General features: G+C 38.9%; 1 protein-coding gene across 2 annotated transcripts; it reads left to right on the forward strand.

Moving 5' to 3' along the window:
• The first annotated feature begins 344 nt into the window (after positions 1 to 344).
• Positions 345 to 21587, forward strand: NSUN3 (NOP2/Sun RNA methyltransferase 3). 2 transcript variants are annotated; one of them, XM_048958496.1, is made up of 7 exons: positions 364 to 475; positions 3166 to 3275; positions 4604 to 4626; positions 4707 to 5050; positions 6557 to 6711; positions 7513 to 7634; positions 20232 to 21587. In XM_048958496.1, exons 2-7 carry the CDS (start codon positions 3261 to 3263, stop codon positions 20491 to 20493), a joined length of 921 nt encoding a protein of 306 aa, XP_048814453.1. In that variant the 5' UTR covers positions 364 to 475; positions 3166 to 3260; the 3' UTR covers positions 20494 to 21587. The 2 variants fall into 2 exon arrangements, with proteins under 2 accessions (XP_048814444.1, XP_048814453.1); XM_048958487.1 differs by lacking the exon at positions 4604 to 4626 and having other exon boundaries at positions 345 to 475.
• The last annotated feature ends 1123 nt before the right edge of the window (positions 21588 to 22710 follow it).

Raw genomic sequence — 22710 nt, forward strand, 5'->3', positions numbered from 1 at the left:
AAAATGTGGCAATGTATTGGCACAGGCTGCCCAGGGAGATGGTGGAGTCCCCATCCCTAGAGGTGTTGAAGAACCATGTGGTTGCAGCACTGAGGAACATGGCTAGTGGGCAGTACTGGTGGTGATGGCTGGTGGTTGGACTCGATGATCTTAGTAGTCTTTACAACCCCTGATTCTGTCTCTAGTGTTTTACGGGGAGATGCTGAGCAATGGAACGGTAGTTCCAATGTCTCTTTAAAAAAAAAAAAAAAAAAAAAAAAAAAAGGAAAGAAAGAAGAAAACAACCTGCTTCCAGCACGCAGCCAGCTGACCGGTAGAGAGCAGTGCAGTGCTCCAGCTGGGAGGAGTAGCCCTCGGCCGCCCCGCCCCACAGCCGGCCATGAGGCTGCCCCAGGCGGCAGGTCGCCTGCTGCCGCCGCTCCCCACCGGGGTCGGTCTGCTCCGGCGACGCGGGGCCGCCCAGACGCCGGAGCAGGTGAGGCGCCGCGCTCGGCGGCACGGGGCCGGAAGTGGGCGGGGAGGAACGACCGGCCCCTTCCTGCACCGCCCGGCGGGGGGGTGGTGGTGGTGTGTTCGGGGTTGCGTGCTTAACGGTGAGCCGTGAAAGGCTCTAAGGGAAGTGGAGGAATGATGGTCCTAGCTTGGAGGGGGGTGGTGTGGCACGGCCCCAAGGAGGAAAGCCCGGCAAAGTTCTGTGTCCGCTTTGTGAATAGTACAGCTTTGTTCAGAAACCAGAAGCTCTTTCTTCTTTCTTGTGAAGTGAAACATATGTCTATGTCTTGATGGAGCTGTAGGGGTTTCTGTTCTTTGCAGGGGGTTGGCCTAAGTGGCCTTTAAGAGTCACTTCCAACTCAAGCAATTCTATGGTTCAAATTATTATTCTTGGAATAACTTCATTGTTGCAGTGCTTTGTGGCTCCAGAGAACTTGTACGATGATTTCAATGGATTTTACTTAAATGTGTAGGTAAGCCTTGGCAGAAGTGATTGCCAAGTTCCAGGTTCTAGGAAGCAGTCTTTTCAGAGAATCACAGGATGGCCTGGGTTGGAAGGGACCTCAAAGATCATGAATCTCCAACCCCCCTGCTACAGGCAGGGCTGCCAACTTCCCCATTTATTACTAGACTGGACTGCTCAGGGCTCCATCCAACCTGGCCTTGAACACCTCCAGGGACGGGGCATCCACAACCTCTCTGGGCAGCCTGTTCCAGCACCTCACCACTCACAGGAAAGAACTTCCCCTGACATTCAACCTAAATCTTCCCTCCTTCAACTTTAAAATCACTTCCGCTTGTCCTGCTGTTATCTACCCTTTCAAATAGTTGCTTCCCCTCCTGTTTGTAGGCTTCCTTTAGGTACTTCCTTTAGGCTGCAATGAAGTCACCCCACAGCCTTCTTTTCTCCAGGCTGAACAAGCACAGCTCCCTCAGTCTGTCTTTGTAGGGAGGGTGCTCCAGTCCCCTGATCATCTTTGTGGCCCTCCTCTGGACTCTCTCCAACAGCTCTCTCTCTTTCTTGTACTGAGGGCTCCAGACCTGGAAACAGTACTTCAGATGGGGCCTCACAAGAGCAGAGTAGAGAGGGACAGTCTCTTCCCTGTCCCTGCTGGTCACCCCTCTTCTGATGGAGTCCAGGATACTATTTGCTTTCCAAGCTGCAGGGGCAGACTGCTGGCTCATGTTAAGCTTTTCATCCATCAGAACCCTCAGGTCCTTCTCTCAATGACTGCTCCTTCCAGTCTGTATAAATGCCTAGGATTCCTCCGGCTCAAGTGCAAAATCTTGCTCTTTGCTGATGAGCCTTGCTAGGTTCACCCGGGCCTACCTTTCCAGCTTATCGAGGTCCCTCTGAATGGCAACCCTTCTTTCTAACTGTGTCATCCGCACCACTCATCTTGGTGTCATCAGCAAACTTGCTGAGGTTGCACTCGATTTCGTCATCAATGTCACTGATAAAGATGTTAAAGGGCATTGGTCCCAAGACAGACTGCTGGGGGATGCCGCTCATTACAGCCTCCACCTAGACATAAAGCCATTGATGACAACCCTCTGTCTGCAGCCTTTCAACCAGTTTCTTATCTATCGAGTGGTCCACCCATCAAATCCACATTCCTCCAATTTGGAGATAAGGACCTGGTGGGGGACCATGTCAAAGGCCGTGCTTAAGTCCAAGTAAATGACATCGGTCGCTTTTCCTTTGTCCACCGATGCCATCACTCCATCATAGAAGGCCACAAGATTGGTTAAGCATGATGCTCCACTGGTGAAGCCATGCTGGCTGTCTCTGATCACACGCTCATTCCTCATGTGATCAAACATGTCATCCAGGATGATCTGTTCCATGATCTTCCCAGGTACAGAGGTGAGACTCACCGGCCTGTAGTTCCCCGGGGTCCTCCTTGCTCCCTTTCTTGTAAATGGGAGTGATGTGACCCTTCCTCCAGTCATCCAGGACCTCACCTGACAGCCACAACTTTTCAAATATGATGGAGTGGCTTGGCAACCACCTCAGCCAGCTCCTTCAGAACCTAGGGATGCACGCCATCTGGCCCCATAGACTTGTACACATTCAGTCTCATGACTTGCTCTGTCCTCACAGTGGGGGGGGATTTGCTGCCCTGGTCACCACCTAGAGGTTTAGGGACACAGGGCTCGGGGATGTGTGAAATACTGGAATCCTGGCCACCAGTGAAGACTGAGGCAAAGAACTCATTCAGTACCTCAGCCTTCTCTCTTTGTCCATTGAAGCCAGTTTTCCTTTAACATTTACCAAATGAGGTACACTCATTTTAGTCTGTCTCTTCTGGACAGTGTACCTGTACAACATCTTCCTATTGTTTTTCACATCCTTAGCAATAGGAAGACATTCTTTTCAGTCATGCTCTGCTTTTTCGCTCCTGATATCACACAGCCACAGGACCCACTACATTATCCTAGTGTGGATGGTGAGGGAATATGTTTGTCAGGCTTTGATTGCGCTCGTTAACAGGTGAGGAAGGAGAGAGGACCTAGCTTAGTTCTTCAGTTTGTTACATTTTAATATGTGTGGCATACCACCTCGACATCTTGATTATCACTGATACTAATTGATTTAATGTGAAAAAAATATTGTAATAGTTTTTAATAGTTGTTTTTGTTTTTTTGCCCTTCTAACTCCTTTCTCCGAAGCTGGAAAATAAAACCAAAGGGAAGCTCCAAAAGCAAATCTGTCAAGTTGTTCTGGACCACTTCGAGAAGCAGTACTCAACAGAGCTGGGAGATGCATGGAGCAGCATCAGGTCTGTTGTTTGAGGCAGACTGGGGATAGGGGAATGGGAGAGGTTCTGATAATTTATAAAGCACTTAAGAGTTAACTTCAAAAAGAGTCTTGCATAGATTATAGCAATTGTTCCACTTTATTTGTCATTTAGAACTGTAGTAAAAACAGGAAGAAACAGAAGGTTAGATATTGGAATTGTTACATTTTTCCCTGATGTTGGTTTTTTGATGTGGTGATTAAGTTTCTGTTCACCTGTGTGTGTGTGTGCACTGCCAGAATACTACTGTCTTGCATGCTCTGTTAGCTGTTCTATAGAACAGTTAAAAAAGTAACCCTTTTTACTTTGCAGCTGCTCTTAGTATTTTTCTACAGCTTCATAGTTGAGATGTTAGAAGAAATTGAGAGCTGGCTGTGTATCTATACAGAGAATAGTGTCACTTAACTTGGGCCTTGATCACACAGCAGCTGGAAAAGTGGAATTCAGAGAGGACACCTTGCCTTCCCTGCTGGATGGTAGTTCCTCATAAAAAAAGCCATAGAAGAGCACTTCTGGGGGATTTTATTGCCTAGCTTGTGTATAAGGAATGTGAACAAAAGCAGTTAGCTTCAAGATGAATGCTCACGTGAGCTTTGCCACATTGACTGGAAAAGTTTCTTTTATATTCTTAGTAACCATGTTACTACTCTGAATGACCTCTTGAAAATATATACGTGTAAATAAAAGCATGAAAGTGCAGCATTAGTTGAACTGAATCAACCTAAAAACTCTTAGGCTGGATCAATTTATGTTCTGCTTTTAGTCAGTGAATATTGCAGATAGGAATTCAAATGGAAAATGGGAAATCTTTGAAGAAAAGCCTGAAAAAATCAAATTGAAATAAGAACAGTTGCATCCCTGTATTTAAGCACTGCTTTTTTATTATCTTCAAAGAATGTCTCCTCACCTAGGTTTTGTTTTTTGTTTTTTCCTGAAGCAGCAATTGTAGAACGTACATAGAAATTGAGCAAAGGACACTTGTAAAAATTGCATTTTACTAATGCATGTATGCAGCATTGGCTGGAATGACCACTGCAAAGCCGATGGGATTGCTTTTGCTGTGATATCTGATGAATAACGTTACAGTTGCTATTTGTCCCTAGAGAGGTAAAAAAGTTGTGTTTCATATGTTATAACTTCCACAGTCGTTTGTTAAAGAATTTGGAAAAATTGAGAACACCTTACTTAAAAGAAGTTAGTGTTTTAATGCAATAACTAAGGAAAATGATGGCTTGATTTCCTGTTGAAGTTCTTTTCCTGCCTGTTTTTCACAACTGTATCTAATCAGGATGATTCTTTTTTGTTTGCAGAAGAATCATCTCGTTATCCATATGTAAGAAGAGGCTTCTTGTGTGGTGGGAAGTTCATCTTACTTGTCAAGTTATTAAATAGATTTTTCTTTTTCCAACCTAGAGAGGTACTCACATACCCATCGTACTGGCAGTACGCCGTCCTGCTCAACAAATTCAGCCACACTGCTGACCTGGAGGACACCTTGAATGCACAGGGATATCATCCTGCCTTCAGAGGAACTTTGCCCTATCTTCCAAGATCACTGAAGTGTTATGTCAGTAGAACTCCTAGGAGGTTCCCTTCACAAAAACACCAGACTGGTAAACTGAAAGAATATTATCTACTCAACGCTGCTTCTGTGTTACCAGTGCTGGCTTTAGAGGTGAAGGATGGGGAAGATGTTTTGGATCTCTGTGCTGCGCCAGGGGGTAAATCAGTAGTGATCCTACAGTGTGCCCGTCCAGGTACTGTATCAAGAAGCTGATTTGCATCTGGGCTATTTGAGTTGTGTATGTGTTTCTATATGAGAGTTGGAAATGGGGTGGTGGGTATTTAATAAAAGTTTTTAGTTCGGTGCTGTTTGCTAACATTCTTTTGAATTCTATTTACCTAAAACTGATAAAAATGGCAGAAGTTATTTAAATGTAGGTTACTGCATGCTGGCAGACAGATGCAGAGTAGCTTCGTTTTTCTTTTTTTTTCCTACTAATTTCTTTATATTACTTCTAAGAACTGAATTTTACTTCAAGTCCTTTGTAGATTTGTTGACCCATGAAGTTAAGTAATTTACAACTCTAGAATGTTTGTACTTTTTTCCCCCCTGCTTCCATTCTGGGCAGTGCTATGCAAATAGCGTAAGTAAATAAATGAACCAGTGTAAAATAGAATATAGATTAAATGCTAGATCTAGGCAGGGGAAGAAAGCTTATGGCAAGAAATTGGTCTATACCAGTATTTAATAAGTTCCAGTCTTGATTTACCTACATGTTGCAGAAGAGAGCTCTGAGATAACCCTAACATGTTAGAAAGCTGCTGCTTGATGTTGCCCAGTTTTGCTAGGCTGGGGGTTTCAACTAAGCCTTGGTTGCTGTTTCCAAGTTTGTCCGTTAGTTTGGGTAATTATCTCAAAATGTTTGCAGCAACTTAAGTTCTTACAGATGAGAATGTTAATTAGAACCACCTGTCTCACTGATTACAGCTGGTTCTCATTCTCTCTCACTTAGAGGAATCCTGCTGATGAGCTAAATGAAATGTGGGTTACCCTTTCAAAAATTTGCTAAGGGGGAACGTTTGTTGATTTTTACCTCTGCTTCTAAAGGTATCAGTTTGTTGCTGAGAAAGTAGGGTTCAAGGAAAGTTGACTGTGGCTCTATGTGAGTGGCTGGATGCTGAGATGTATTCTGCTGTCTATAGCAGACATAGAATTTAGGATGAACTACAGATGGGTGTCCAGAGTTGGGAAAGGAAAAACTTTAATAAAATAGCAACAGGAAGTAAGAGAAAATGTATTGTTGCGCTTGATAAATACAAGTGACTTTTCTTCAAAAGCTCTGACTGCTCTGACACGTTGCAGCGTGGGGTGCAGTCAGCTGAGCTTTCATTCAGTTAAAAGGCAGTTAATTTATAAGAGATATATACTTGGTTATCTAAGCACAATGACGGAAGGAGCCTAGAATAATCTTCAGATAGCACATTGGATGTGACTTATGTTTAAAGTTTGTTTTACTGTGGAAGTCTATTGCTAACTTCAGTATTTTATTTTTTTCCTAGTAAATATTCATGGATTGCTTTATAGGAACGTGTTGAAATTTGTGAGGGTTTATAAAAAACAAGCAGTGCTATAAAACGTGTGATAACATAAGCACATAGTTTATAAGCTCAGTGGCTTTCACAAAAAGTATCTGTAGAATTTCTGAGAATTGTGTAACTTTTTTTTTAAAGAACATTTACTTTCTTTTCATTATTTTAAGGTCAATTTCACTGTAACGAGTATGATGAGTTGAGATCAAGATGGTTGAAACAGACAATGGAATCCTTCATCCCAGATCCTCTGTTTAACTTAATAACTGTCTCTAACCTAGACGGTAGACAGATTGGAGAACTGAAGCCTGAGTTCTATGACAAGGTAACATTCCACTACTTTTCCTATGCTGCTCCCTTTGTTTTCTTACTTTGTTGGGTTCAGAAGAACATTCGCACAACCTTGTAGCTTTGTTATATAAACATCTGCAGAGCCTCAGAAATCATTTGATGAACCTTACTGCATGTTTGTTCATGTGCTAGATGATGTTATCCAGTTAGTCTTGACAAGGAGCCTTGATAACGAAGAGCTTGTGGCTTCAGGTGTGTAGTGGAAGTGCAAAGTCACGGCTTGAGCCAGTGATTGAGCACCTGGTGGGTAGGCAGGGCCAACCCAGGGGAGCTCAGTTGCAAGCAATGCACTTGAGCGATTAGAAGAGATGGAACCAGCACCCACCCCTTCCCAGACCTCATTTAAGGGTTGAAGGTGGAGATGAGGGTATCTTTTGCCAGACATCCCTGTCTACCTGAGGCCTTCTGAAGATAAGTACATTCTTTCCTTTGTTTCTTTGCCTATTGCTGTCATGTTTGAGCAGATCCTCACTCACTGCAGCTTGGAGTCTTGCTACTCTGCCATTGTTGCACCTTCCATCATGTTACCGTGAGGAACAAGAAAGATCCATCCAGGTAGAGGGTAGTTTTGGAGCAGCACCTTCTTATGTTTTGTTTTCCTACCTGGTGATTCCTTAAGAATGCCACATCTCAGCATAGTAGTTAGATTGTTCCCACATACAAGATGGAAAGTAAAATATGGTCTTATCAGTGCTTGCAAAAGTACTTTGATAGACAGTTCTCAGAAAGTGAATATCTGCATTGTGAACTGTCTTCTTTGCTCTTTTTTGTATAGATACTGGTTGATGCTCCTTGTTCAAATGACAGAAGTTGGTTATTCTCTTCTGATATTCAGCAAGCTACACTTAGGTTACTACAAAGGAATCAGTTACCTGTTCTGCAGTTCCAGCTGCTAAGGTGAGAAGTGTGAAGAGGAGCTGTTGAAGGAGCTTTTGTAGTTAATGAAAATTATATGAGGTCAAGATGTGTCATGTTTAGAATCCAAACCTAAGTTTCACTGCATGAGGAAAAAAAACCGTAAGAGTATGTTGTTGCAATTATTGTTTAGATGAAAAAATTAATTTGAATATGGAAATTTGCATGGTGTAACATAAGTGGTGAGGTCTGGGTCCTTTGCTGTGCTGCTTCTGCATGGTGCTCTTTAACTAACTTGTATCTATGTCTATTTTCAGATGATTCAGATCAGTCTGGTATATCTTTAGTGAATAAAGCTAAATTGATTTCATAAATGTTCTTTATCTGAAGTGAAAAAACTTGCACAGTATTCCTGGTTTGCTTCTTTGTCTTAAACTGTGAGAGTAGTCTTATTTTTGTGTGTGTGTGTGTGTGTGTGTGTGTGTGTGTGTGTATACCCCTTTGATTACTGTTAGCCCAAAAATACAACTTAGCATAACTAATTGGGTAAAAGAAAAAAAAAAAAGTTAGAGAATGCTGGTTTATGGGGGCATCAGGCTGGGGGAGGCTATTTTTCAGGAGCTTCCACCTTGTAGCTTAAATCAAAGTTGTCATGTATTACATTTTTTTAATAATACCAGAAATAGGCTGGCTAGCATTTGTGAAACTGTTGAAACTCATTTTTCTCCAATGAGGAAAAACTGTCCTGTGACTTCTCGGTAATTCCTTCTAGTCTTCAGTGTTTTTAACTAAGAAACAACCATGCCTGAAGTCTATCTGTCAAAGCAACTTGAGGGGAAATATAACATATTTAAAAAAAAAAAAAAAAAAAAAAAAAAAAAAAAAAAGTAGTCGTTACGGAAAGTTCCCTTTGCAGCATTTCCAGGTAGTCTTGCACAAGTTCTGGCTGAAAAAGACCTATCAGAAGCCTGTGATTTATAGCAGAAATATGAGTATCTTATTGCAGTAATGCATCATGTCATCTATTTCCTTTGAAGAAATCGATCATATTTAAAACACTGACCTATTTCAGTTTTTTTCTTTTCAATATTTGACATACAAAATCCAATTTGTGATTCCCAACCAAAAGAAAGCATATATCATGCAGTGAAATTTGGAGAATTTGCATAAATCATTGGAATTTGTAATGCTGAAGTGAAGGACTTGTGACGACAGGAACTTTTTTTTAGGAACAAAACAAACCAGAAATACGCACCTGTCACCCCCAAATAGGGTTTAATTGAATTATTCCTAAATTGAGGAAAGAATTTTGTCTGTTGAGAGCATACTTCACAGTAGCAACAAGAATAAGCTTTGTAAGGACTAGAACAGTTTTGATATGGGGTTTAAAATCCTTTTACTTTGACTTACATTTTATCATTCAGATATATCTGAGCAGTTCTGTAGATTGAATAGTATTGTTATGCACGCTGGATATTATTTTTCTCCTCTAAAAGATTTTGGGGCACAATAATTAAATGGTGAGTTTCATGCTGTAAAGATTGCACACTTAATCTAATAATGTACTTGGAAGCATTGTATGTGTCTGGTGGATTTTTATTGCTCCTTCTGATTATTTTAGAAAGGATTTCCAATATTAATGGCATATCAGATTGTACGTGAAAGGAGAAAAAGGAAATTATAAAATGAGAGCAGGAAAGGCTAAATGATTCATGCAAGTGCATTAGAATTTTTGCAAAACTAAGATTTAGAATATTACCTACTTGAGCCTTTGTTTTATAGCCAGGGTACGTAATTATAAATTAAAAACTCAGTTTGAATTCAGTCTCTGATACTTTCTGGTAATAGATACCTTCCAGTAATATCCAGGAAGGCTGAACGTATGCTAAATCACTTTCTTTGAGTCAGCTCACGCAGCGCTGGCTCTGGGTTACTTATTCAGGCTGCCTTGTGCTTTATGTTCATGGGTATCTCTCAACTCAGTTGCTCTATCTGTAAAACAAAAATAAATATAAAGCTAGATGTCAGCAATTTTGTTGAAAGTAGTGGAAGAAATGGTGTGATTTGTAGATAAAATATAAAAGCCAAGTGTGACTTCAGAATAGCAATAATTTTGTTGTATAAGGAAGACAGCAAAAGAGGTTACCTACAAATGAGAATTATAAAATGTGAAAGGGAGTGCAATCTTTGTTTATTTTGAGTGGCATTCAGCACATAATTTGTGATTTCTACTTTCTTTTTATTTATGGTGATGCCTCACCCGTAATCCTGTTCTGAATTTTGTCAGCCTGTTTTGGGGTTTTGGCTAAAGCAAATCATTCTTTGCAGGAGGGGGAATTGGGGACATCAGTGAGGAAGAAAAAGTTTTTGTAATACGTTGTACAAAGTGCTTGAAGGCTTCAGGGAGTAAAAAATCTTTCTATTAAAAAAAAAAAAAAAAAAAGTTGAAACTGATGTAATGTTCTTCCTCCACCAGTCTGAACAAAATCTGAAATGTAAATGAATAGCGTAGATGTTGAACAGCAAATTTTATAAGCAACAAGGGCATCACTGATTGGAAGGAAATTGAGACTATAGTGATTGTTAATATCAAAACCAAAGCATCCCTGCGGAGTGCTATAATCCAAGAACATGCTGCAAATCTTGTTATTATTTGGAGTGTTCATGCAGAAAACAAATTGCAAAGTAAGGAATGTTCATTTCCTGATAGTGAATGCTAGCGTGAAAGGCAGTGGTTCCCACAAATGAATTTACCAATCTTATCAGTTCTCAGATGAAAATTAAACTGGGGGGTTAAGGTCGAGTGCGTAATAACTTGATGGTGAAACTGTTACAGATGTTGTAATTATTTCTGAATCACTTATTGCAGCTGAAATAAACTGTTAGGATTCAGCTGAAAATAAATCCAAACAGGATGCACTTCAGAAAATGCAGCAAAGGCATTCAGACTACTTTAATTCTGTACACGACATCTTGCAGGAGTTAAACAGCTGTAATTGGTGTCTCATACAGTTCTGGTCCAGAGGAACTCAAACTGACTTTAAAAGATGTAGCTGACTTTTTTTCACCTAGTTTTCTTTGAAAGTAGTTAATAACTACAAGAGGATGTGTTAGTTTTGAGCGTGTAAGGCAAGCATGCACAAAGCTAAAAGGTTTGAGAGAATTTTGAGTGTATGAGGTTTGAAGAGACACGACTATTCCGTTCTTCTGATTACTGGTGGCAAAGTCAGTAATACAAAATACTTGTTTTACTAGTTGATCTTTTGGGTTGTATGGGTTCTTGTTTTTCAGAATTCAAAATGAAGCATTGTATCTAGATTAAGGAGTCAGAAAAAGGCTTTATTGCCCTTAGTTAATGAAATGCTTCCATCAAGACAATGAGCATGTCCCAGCATCACCATGGTTTGTTAAAGCATGTCAGCAACTCACTGCAATCAAACAAGGAACTTTTTTTCCTGACTGTTTGATAACTATCCACGAGAACAGCCTCTAAACACTCCACATACCTTTTAGCAGAATGTCCAATGTCTTGTCTTCCCTCTTGAACACCAGAGTCAATGTGCATGGCACGCTTTAGTCGCCTGTAAAATAAGATTGACATTTTCCCTTAAGTCACCAGTAAAATTGGCAGCCTAAGTCTCTAAAGGCTAACCTGCTTACCAGCAGACCAGCATTATTTTCTGAAGCCCAGTCTTTTGAAAATTAAGTGAATAATAAAGCTTCTCATGAAAACTTAGGATGCAAACAATTGAAGTTACAAGCTGCTCTCTGTAATTAAATCTGCGACATAGATTCATAGAATAAATGTGCTCATAGAATTTCATCATAGATTTTTTTTTTATTAACAGAATTGGAAAAAAAAGTGTATTCAATATTCTGAATTACTGAAAAAATACAGCAACTCCACTATTAATCCTTTGATTTTGGATGTGTCTTCTGTGTTTTCACTGAAGAGTTTTCCACATGTACTTCAGTGAAGAATTGCAATGTTTCTTTTACCCTTTTTTTGATGTATGTGTGCTGCAAATTGCTTATTTTGTTGTAAAGTGAAGGCAAATTCTGGTTTATTATTTATTTTAAGTAGGTAGTATGCAATCATATGACTGAGGTATCAGGGTAGGATACCACCATACTCTATGGTTGGTTGTTTTTTTTTTTGTTAAGACAAGAGCCTTTATGACACGTGGACATGTAATGATATATGGCAGCCTTGACTGAGAGTACTAGACTCCTACATCAGAGCTCTTTGGGTTAGTTATGTAGCATTTTCAAATGATCTGAGGAAATGCTTAACTGAGGTGTCAGTGATGCAGTGGTGAATTGAGAGAGGAAATGAATGCTGTGTTCTGTGGAGAATGGAAGAGAAGACATGTAGGAAAGTGAGGGGTATGTCATGTGCAGGATTGCTGATCTGTACTGTTTTTTGGCTTGTTCCCTGGAGTTTTTCCTGTTCCTCCTTATGTACTCCCTCTTGTTTTCCGTAATCATCTACTCACCTCCACTGAGAATCTGTTAGAATTGTAACTATTGTTCTGGCAGATTCTGTAGATGGTTCTTTCCTTAACCGCTTTCCGTCTCTGAAAAATTGAGTAATTTATGTAGAGTGATTGCCCAAGGCTTCATATCAGGTGTGCTCTTCAGGGCATTTCACTGAGCAAAACCAGGTTCCTTTTCTGTACTGTCTTGTCCCTTTGGTTGAAAGTGGTTTGGTAGCTGTTGGCTGGACAGTGAGCTTTTACATTTTGTTCTAATTATGCATATGTCAGTATTTATTCCATGCTATTCCTCAAGAGACTGTTGGTTACACTGCTAGAAGTACAAGTCAGTCTTATTCCTTTCCGTTGAGACTGCCATGAGACAAAAGTAGGGATGTGTCAGCAAAAGGGAGCACAATGTTTGAGCGTAGGGAAGGTGGGAGCAGTCAGTCCCTGGAAAACCAGACCAGAATCTGTTTTATATAAATAGCTGTTAACTAAAACACTTAATGTTTGAAAATTGAGTATCAGTAAGTGTCTGAATGAGTGTGAGAGACATACTGCCTCTTTGTTCGTATTAAAAGTCAGTCTTTCATCGGTAGGTAACACCTGTAGCAGGGAACAAAAGAATGCCTTTATTTATTTTAGAATAGACTCTGGTTGGTTTTTTGGAATTATGACTGGTTTCCATTTTTTCAGTCTTCAGAGGCTGCTGTTGTGGCCCAATTTCATCTTTCTTCAGAGATGAAATAATTTCTGAATTTATGTACTGCCTAGTTCCTAAAGCCTTTTGAGTGTTCTGTTCATAACTTACTTAACAAGTCCCTGATATTTATGTAATTTACATATCAAGTAGTGGGTTGCAAAAAAAAGTCTGGAATCAATAAACAGAAAAAAATCTATTCAGTGGCTAGATACTTGGGTTCACAAATCTGAACAAATGAAGACAAAAAAATTACTTCTGTCTTCATTCTTTTCTATATATGCGTGATTCGTAAGTTGTAATGAAAATTACTACTTCAGAACCTGTGTGGTAAAGTCACAGTAGGCTTCAAAAGTTTACTGGTCTGCCTTCTCTAGTTGAAAAGAAACTTTTCATAGAAACTATTTGGGCTGACTACGTTAATAATTTCTCAAATAAAACTGTGAAGTTTGGAAGAGGAATGGACCTCTGCAAGCATTAATCCTGCTATGACTGAAATGACTGAAGTTCTGATTTGAAGTGAGCTGACTTTGGCTGCTGCAGGGTAACTACACCTAGCCTTACTGTCAGTGGAGGCACAGCATGTATGTGTATGAGGCAGCTGCAACGTTTGAAAGTGGGGGAAAAGTTGATGGGTATTGCGTTGACACATTCGACTCTTAAATATATGTATAGAAATAACCTAATCTGTTGTCCTTGTCAGGGTACTTTTAGTAATTTTAGTAAGGCAATTTTAGTATAGCAAAGGATATCTCGTAGCCTTGTGTTAACATAGTGATTGTTCTAGGACTCAGTGTGCATCACAGGAGGAAGCTCAATAATGTTAAATTGAGGTCTAATATTCTTGAGGTCTTAATATTTACTTATCAGAAGAACTTGAAAATATTTGCTGTAGAAACATTATTGATCGGAATTTTCAGAGGAAGATATTGGAGCAGGTGTGTTTGGTTTCCTTTTTTGAAGGCTGTTTAGTTTAATTCTGCAAAATAGCTGTTTCTTACCATACTGTGTGGTGATACTTGAAGTTGTCTCTCTCCTGTACACCTCTGTCACTGCTCTTCACAAATTATTATAAACTGGGCATGTCATCACAAGAGGGATTTCCTTATCATCTTGGCTTTATCTGAGGAAAAGCTAAGCAAAACCTTTAACGTGCAGTCCATATTACCATGATGCACCTGGACTACTGTAAGAGAAAGAAAGAAATGCCTGATATCTTTTGTCAACAAAAAGAATAGAATTGAGGATAAAAGCAAGCTTAACTTCAAATACTCTAATTCTAGAATAGTTTGTATGTGTTAGCAGGTTTCATTCTGATCATGGTCATGCATATTGAGCAGAAATACATTCCGGTTACCAAAAGATGGCACTGTTGAAGTGTTATTATTTTTAAAATACCCTAAAATATACCCTATCTTTTTCTTTAAACACTGAAAAAGGTTAAATGAGTAATGTAATTAATGCTGACCCTTCCAGTGGCATGCAACATACACCTAAGCATAGGAGGAGTGGGCTGAACATACAGGTGTTAGCTGTAATTTTGAATTACAAACTTATTGTCTGCCTGTTTTTAAAAGAGAATTGGCAATGCCAAGACTTTTAAAACAACTAAAATGTCAGCTTATCATGTTTAATTTTCTTTTAATGTGAAAAATCTTAATTTAGGGTTCTTGCTTAACTGTATTTTAGTGCTTTTAGAGTTGGCTCTAGAGCTGCCTTTATTTCCAGAGGTATTAAATAATCATACTACTGTTTCCTCTAATAGCATCATCTCTATTTCTAGTTTTAAAGTAAAGTAAAATTCTTGAGAAGTAAACTTAAACGAAAATGTTCCGAAATAGTGTATTCTTTAAAATAAAATGTTATCCAGTATTCAAGATTTATGAGGGATTGAAAGAGACTGATGCACCATTTGGACCTCTGACTTTGTGGTATGATGAGTGCTACTGAACCTGTATCCAAAAAACATCTTGCAAAGAGCAAAACTTTTTCGTTGACAAAACTCATTTAGAATGAGAAGAGGTGCAACTTATATTTGGATTATGGCTTAGACTTATGTACTGGAAAGATATAAGTGCAAATTCAGTGACTGGAAAGTAATAATGTCAGTAAGCTGAGGCAGACAGGAGAAGCATCAAGCAAATTTCTACAGAATAATGTGCCAGTTAATCTCAGTATAACCTGTAATTTTCTAGCTATTGTAATTACAATGATTTGACTATTTTTATATTGTAGTGAGTTTCTCTAATTGTACGAAACTGATATCTCCTAAGTTGCATTAACTATCTCAGAAAATATTGACTTTTTTTCCTTTAGTTTAACATGTGAGTTTTCTCACAAACGTGCAGTAGTAATTGCAGTTCTATAATATACTTCTTTTTGCATGCTGTTTTATATTGCATCCTGGAAGAGTGGAACCTTTGGATTCAGGCCTTATATGATGAATGGTGCGTGTTAATTGATTGCTTTGTGTTTTACCAGTTTTATTCTTCTTTTGTTCTGCTGTGTGTTGGCCAGGTTACAGAACTAAAACAACAACCTCACACTTCTGCAATGGTGCAATATGATAGGGTGCAACACAAGCTGAGTTACACACATCAGCTGTTGACAGGATAGTAAAACAAAATTGGTTGTATGGAAAACTGTACATAGGAGGCTCCAGGAAAAGTTTCCTGTCCTTCTAATATGTATTCTCATGAGAAGCTTGAAACTGCAGTGTTAGTGCATGTCACATGTAAAATTCAGTATGGTAAACGGCTATCTTCAAGTTTATCAAATTAACTGTAACTCTATTCATATTTCAACTAAGTTTTGCTACTTCTTTAATAAGTTGGAAGAAGAACATCTGTAGCACTAAGAGAAGAATCACTGTGGTTTAATTACCTAATATATTTTATGTTTAAGCAACACATTATTATAAAAGAAAGGTGAAAAAACCATCAGTGTCTTCTGCCCTCATGTCTTTTTTAGTTATCCACATTTGGAGCTCATGTTTGGAAGTTACCAAGTACCTCATGACAAGCACTGGATTGCTTTGTTGAGAGTCAAGCTTTGAATAAGAATCAGAGTGATAACACCTTGTGTAAGAGGAACTGTACATCCTTGAACTGTGTAGTCACAGCAGCGATAGTGGGTTCTGCGGGGTGTCAGTATGTTATGGTCCAGCTCTGATATGCCCCTTTAATGGGACTTGTTTCCCTCCCTTGTTTATGGAAGATTAGTTTCCTAAATGTATTTGTGCATGCTTTCTTATGAATGAATTCTCTATCATGCTGACGATGAGGGGATCTGATTCTCTGAATCAGCTTAACCCACCACATTATCCCTCTGTGACTTTGAGCCCAGCTCTTTTTCACTTTGAATTTTGCAGCTCTTTGAAGGTTTTTCAGAAGCCAGGCGCAGCTTAATCAAGGATGGCGGTTGGTTGACATTGAACGCTGCTGCTGAAACAGCTGTTGCTGAGCTTGTCAAGATGGATAGATACAGCGATTTAACCTTGCAGTGTCAAGTAATCTCCCTTAGGTATTTTAATTCATGACATAGGTTCAGAGTAAAGATGACTTTGCATTCAGCAGCCCAACTTTTTTGGGTTACGGGGTAGTGAAAATTGTCAAGGAGTCTTGGGTTTTTGTTGTGAGGTTTTCTGATTTTCTTCTGGAAATTGTGTTGCTCCTTCCTCTGAATCCTGCACCAGGGTCTTCATGGTAGGAGCGTGGTGCCTTTGGAAATAGTGCCTATTAGTGCCTAATAGTGAAGTAACAAATAGAATGTTTGTTACTTCATAGGAGAAAAGCATTTAGCGGTGTTTAGGCTGGCCTCCTTTTTCAGTACTTACCTCTTAACTTTTCCAATTTTTAACAGTAAAAATGTCTTCTCACTTGTTTGAGTTCTCATATAGTATATGCGTTATAGGAATGCAGCTGTGGTTATCAACTCTGAATACAGTTTTATCAGGTGTACTAAAAGTACATCTTGATTGTTGTGCAGAAATATTTTCACATTTTTGACTGGCTGTTTTTTCTGTGGCTCAGCATTCCTGGATATATAGAGAAGGTGTAAAATTGAAGGAGAAAATATGAAAATGAGAAAACTATTTGGTTTCTTATAATATTATGAAGATGTGCTACACTTTAAGACACTGTTTAGATTTCTTCTCAGTAAGTTCTGATAAAAAGCTAGAAAATGAGCAACTATTAGATGTGGGAAAAATGCTTTTATGATTTCCAGAACCCTAAGGAAACAGAGAACTGTGCACTGATCCTTGTTTGTTGTTCATCTTCAGAATAAGAATATACTTTCCTGTTTCTTTAATAGTTTTGTATTTGTTTGTGATTAAACACAGAACACTCTTCAGGAATGGCCTCACAGAATGGCCTTTCGGAACAGTACTTAGGTACGCTGTCGTTACTAAGGTCTTAGATCTTCAGATACTGCTATAGCACACCTATAAAGCTACATACTTTTAGAAAGAGTAACTGAACTGTGAACATTTTTTTTTTTTTCCTTTCTTGTAGTAGCAGAAACAATTATGCCTGTGGCAAAATTGCGTATTTCAGTGACCTTTTCAATTCTGTGAAGTGTTGCTCATGTTTCATACATCATGTTTTACATGTTAAATTTGGATACGTATAATCAACTTTGTATATGAATGAGGAACTGCCCATGAACTACACTTACAGCTGTTTTATCAGTGTCTACGTTTGTCAAAGAAAGTGGGTATGTTGTCTTGCTTCCTGATAGTGACTCATTGTGGCACTTAACTGTTTTGTTCATATGTTTAAAAGTGCAGGATTTGCAATGTGCCCTGTGATTCCTTACTAGAAACTATGAACAGGTAACACTTTGGGCACTGGGCTGTTTCATACCAAGACACAGCAAAATGGCAATGAGCGTTACACCAAAATTCTGAAGAGATGCTTTACTGCAAAATTTCTGAACTAGAAAATGGTGCAATTAATTATGCCTTAAGAAGATAATTTCATAAAGATTGCTTTCACTCTAGCATTTGAAATCTAAATAAAAAGGCAGCCAATTCAAGACATCTTAAAACTTTTGTTTGTTGTGAAACAATGGAATATTACTGAATTTCTTGCAAATATTTTGTGATGTGCATACTGTGGCTTCGTGCTCTGCTTTACAGTGACTGTCTTCCGTGCATCTGGGTGTGTTTTGGTTGGTTAGACAAGCCAGGCAGAAGTAGCATTAACTCTGCCCATTAAAATGGACGGCTGTCACCATAGCGCAAGAGTGGCAAACAAAAAATTATTTGGACAGACAGCTGAGGCTCTCTGCTCCAATACTTTTTGAACCCTGCTATAAGGTGTATGTGTATTGGGGTGCAGGAGGAAGAGAAGGGACTATCCAGGACTGAGTAATTGAAGTGAATGCTGGTAATTAGAATCACAGAGTCATTAAGGTTGGAGCAGACCACTGTGATCATCTAATCCAACTGTCAACCCATCAGTTGCAGATTTGGAAAGTAAGGTCTGGGTTGGACAATGTGACCTTCAGGGTTCCCTTCCAACATAAATCATTCTGTGATCACGTGGAAAAATGTTGGTATGACAACCATTCTGTATTTACTGTCTCAAAGTGATGTGGTTAATGCCATCTGTTATCAGACTGTATCTACAGTATTCTTAAACACTTTCACAGATCCTCAGAAACTACTCAGAAGTCTGAGATAAGCTTGCTCTTTCACAGGCTTTAGCTAAGTTTGGAAGTGTCCTAGAATGAGTCCATTAGGCTCAGTTAAATTGAAAGTATTCAGACTACTTAAGTTTCCTGTAACCTGTTCTTTACCTATAACAGGCTGATCTTGACCTGTTCTCTCACTTATGCTAAATGTGAGCCATCTGCTCACTCACCATCTTTTTATTGAACTGATACAACAAAGGCATTAAACACTGACTTTTAATTTTTTTTTAGCATCATCTGTTGTCAGAGGTCTGTTCCCTTATGCTAAGTAAAACTGGAGTAGTGTAGTTACACTAACTATGTACTTGGCTTGTTGATGAACCTTACTGAGACTAATAGAAATGAGCAAGATGATCTTACACTCCTCAGAGAAATACAATACAAAGTTTAATGGTATAATGAAAAGAGTATAGAGTATATTACAAAGGTGTTTTCACCTGGGAAGGTTAACAATGATGTATTATCTCAGTCATTTGTCCGGGTGTTTCCCTATTATTTATAGGACTTTCAGAGTTGCTTTGATCCTGCTTATGATAAAGCTTTTATTATTGATTCTCGTACTGAAAAGGCCCAATCTTGTTTTTATAAAAGAAAGAAGGGACTTGAGGTTTCTCCCTCCTTCACTCTTTCTTTCTTTTTTCTCATTCTGGTATCATGCTTAGCAGATCCTCAGCTTGCCTCTGGAGGAATTGCTATTTCAGTGGCATTGTGTTTATTCATCTGAGCCTGAAACCAGGCTCACTGCTTCGGGGGGCTGCTCACCTGATTTGAGGATTGGGGTTTTTCGTTTCCACTTAGTGTCTTCGTGTTGCTGGTTTTGTTTCTTCTTGGTCAATGCAGTCATCTCAGTGATGCCTGCCAATCTAATAATTCAGTAGTCTTCTGTGGTACAAGGTTTTATTTTCTTTTTTTAATTTGCTGTAAGTCTATGAATTGCATATCTCATTTTCTTACTCTTACAAGTTATAGTCTTTCTTTCTTTATGAGAAGGATCTTGGGAATCTGGTTTAATGGAAAGTAAGCAGTTTGTTCAGTCTCAGTTTCAGTGGGGAATTAAGGAGGGGCGAGAGGGGAGGGAATACCGTGTACTGTCCATCAGTAGTCGTGAAATATTGCCCTTATTTAGCCAGTATTTGTCGACAGGGTAATAAGGGTATATAAACACGTAGACACAGGTAGATGATATAATGCAACAAATCATATTTCCTTAGGAAATCAGATTGAGAAGTAGTGTCTAAGTGAAATCTCCAGCCCTGATATATGCTGAATAAGTTGCTGAAATTGCACTAATTAGAGCAGAGCAGAGCAATTAGTCCAGGCTATTACTGCAACAGTACATTCTGCTATTTGTTCACTCCAGCAGCCAGCTAAGTATCTAACTAGCACTTTTGATGTGGTATTCACCCATTTTGTATGCACAGTTGCAGCATTTTCACAGTTATGCTGTGCATATAAATGATCCAAAGTATATTCTGCAACTCTGAATGAATGCTGTTATCTACTTGTCATTCTTACATTAAAAAAACCAACACACTCTTAATTAACTGATAATACAATAATGAATGAGGAGGCAAAACTGTGATGCAGGTGTTCTCCTGAACTGTCAATTATTCTATTAATATTTCATGATGTTATTTTTTCCTATTTGTGTACCTATTTGTAAATCTAGATTTACAGCTCTCACACCTTTCCTCCTTTTCGCCTCCCCTATTCTATCCCTCAGTATTTCACTATGTATGCTTAACTTTTTTTCATTATTTGCAGGTCTGCTATTAAAGCACTGCGTCCTGGTGGATCATTGGTCTACTCTACTTGCACTCTCTCAAAGGAAGAGAACAGCAATGTAATAAATCTCATTCTGAACTCCTGCACTAATGTTATTCCTGTAAATATAAGTGAAATTGCCAAAGCTGTTTCCCAGGAATTCACTTTTCACAGTGCTACACAACAGCATGAACTTCTGGTTCTGCCAGAGAAAGGGAGAGCGTGGGGTCCAATGTATGTAGCTAAATTAAGGAAAATGTAGTCCGCTTGATGCCCGTTAGTTTATTCACTAATCAACGAAACTGCATTTATTTCTACTGTGTGTGTGTTTGAACACGCACATGTCCAAGTCAATTGAATTTCGAGTTTCGCTGTTTTGTGTATGGAGCTCCCTAATAAAATGTAAATGAAATGTAACCTGGTTACCTAAAAATACAAAATGTGTTTTTTAACGTGGGCGTGTGGGCAAAATCAGAGCCTGGCAGTATTTTCCAGGTGATGCTCTTAAATGGATTTGTATTCCTGAATAGAGGCCTGTGTGGTTCTTTTTGTACTGTTTTTAAATTACTAATTCTGATGAAATAGAGTATATTTTTCAAAAATGGTTTGAATGGTGCCTGCTTCTGAAGTCTCGGAAATCCTGCATTCATTCTTGAAGGTACCTTGAAATGTGTTATCTTGAAATGTGTTTTCTTGTAAGAGCTGCTTTGTATGCAAAGTTGGTCATCTTAAGCTCTGACTATTCCTAGCAGTGGCAAAACAGGTTTAATATTAGTTAGGTTGTTTAATGGTTGAAAACTGTCTTATGTTTAGCTGCTGACCTTTGCATCTGTATATCGGCACCAGCCTTTTTTAGCTTGCAAAAATAATTTATATTTTTGAAAGGTCTCTGTAACAGTTGACTTAGATGTGCTTAGCTTTAATACTTAGTTTGTGACATAATGCAGTATATCGAGCTGGCTATGAGGCACATAGAACCGGAATGATTAATAACTGCAGTAGTGGTATCGTATTCAGACAGTTCTATTACGTGATTGCAGTAATTATGAACAAAACAATCTGAAGAGGTGGCTTATATCCCAAGTTGAGGAATTTTAAATGAATTTGTGATGGTACATCTGTGGTGTGTACAGGAGATTCAGTGAGAAGAATACGTATTAATGTTCTCTTAGGTTTCCGCAGTTCTGCTGTGCAGTGCTGTAGAGAAATATGGCAGTATAGGCAGGTATGTACATGTTCATGCATATATACACATGCAAACTGTATTTTCACGTATACTGTCGATGGACTGAGTGTATAAAGCACCGATTTGTCAGTGCTTGGCTTTTGCCTCTGAATAAATCATGTAACAGTGTATCTGTTTGGTTGGATGCCTGTGTTAAAATAGAATGGAGTCCTCCTGTGCCACTCTTAGCAAAGAAATTAAGTCGTTTCCCTGACTGAAACTTATAGTGAATTTTTAAGGAATGCTGTTGTCAAGAGTGGAGATTTTTTTGGGGGTGTATGGCACATGTCTCAAGTTTGCGTCATTGCGTAGATATGGATGTCATATTTTGTGTGTACGTATTTGTGTACATGCATGTACAATCAATCCCAATCAAAACCAAGACTAATGCAGATTTTTTTTCTTCTTGAAAACAGAAGGACATTGGCTCATAAATACTGGAAAAAAATAGTTAAAATGATTATTGATTCAGCACCTCATTAACAAAGGTGAGAAGAATGTTGATGATGTGAGGTCTTCTGTCAGAAGTTCCATTGGAAATGCAGTAGTTCTGCTTCAGTTTCTCTAGTAATTCTGTTGTGCCAAGCTGAAAAATGCTTGTTACCATTATGAGTAAACTACCTTTTGTCTCTGGAATGAATTTTGTTTTTAATGCTTTTATTCTTTGCTCACCTTGTTATATTGATGGCCTTTAACTCTTCACAGCAGTCCTGTCATAGATTGCTTAATGTCTGTCCCCACTCTGAGCTGTATGTTTACTGGGAGCCTCCTGGACCTAGTATCTCAAGCAGTGAGATGGCAATGTTCAAAACCACGGAAGCTAAACTGTAGAAAAATCTTTGTTGCTTAAAAACAGATGCTGATCATAAACAGTAGCTTTAGTTCTTTAGGCTCCTGTGACCGAGAAGAAAAATGGTTGGGGCAGTTTGCCCTCAAATAGAATCTCGCTGCTGTTCCTGCTGCTGAAGCAAATAAATGCATGAAGTACTCTTCTCCTTTGATACATGAATTTCCACAGTTATCCTCTCCTTTACTTTGTGAGGAAAAATGTTTGAGGCCCCAGTAGTATTAAATTTTCAGCAGTCTCTCTGAAAGCTTAGGACTGTATGAAGCATATGCAACTTGAGGCAGAGAAGTCACTAATGTGTGCAGATGATGAGACTGTGTTCCTTTGAAAAAAAAACTAACAGCATCTGCCCCAGAAACATTAAATGTAATATCTGAATTTGGAGTCATCTCAGGCGACTGGATGAA

Source organism: Lagopus muta, chromosome 1, assembly GCF_023343835.1.
Source record: "Lagopus muta isolate bLagMut1 chromosome 1, bLagMut1 primary, whole genome shotgun sequence".
NCBI lineage: Eukaryota > Metazoa > Chordata > Aves > Galliformes > Phasianidae > Lagopus > Lagopus muta.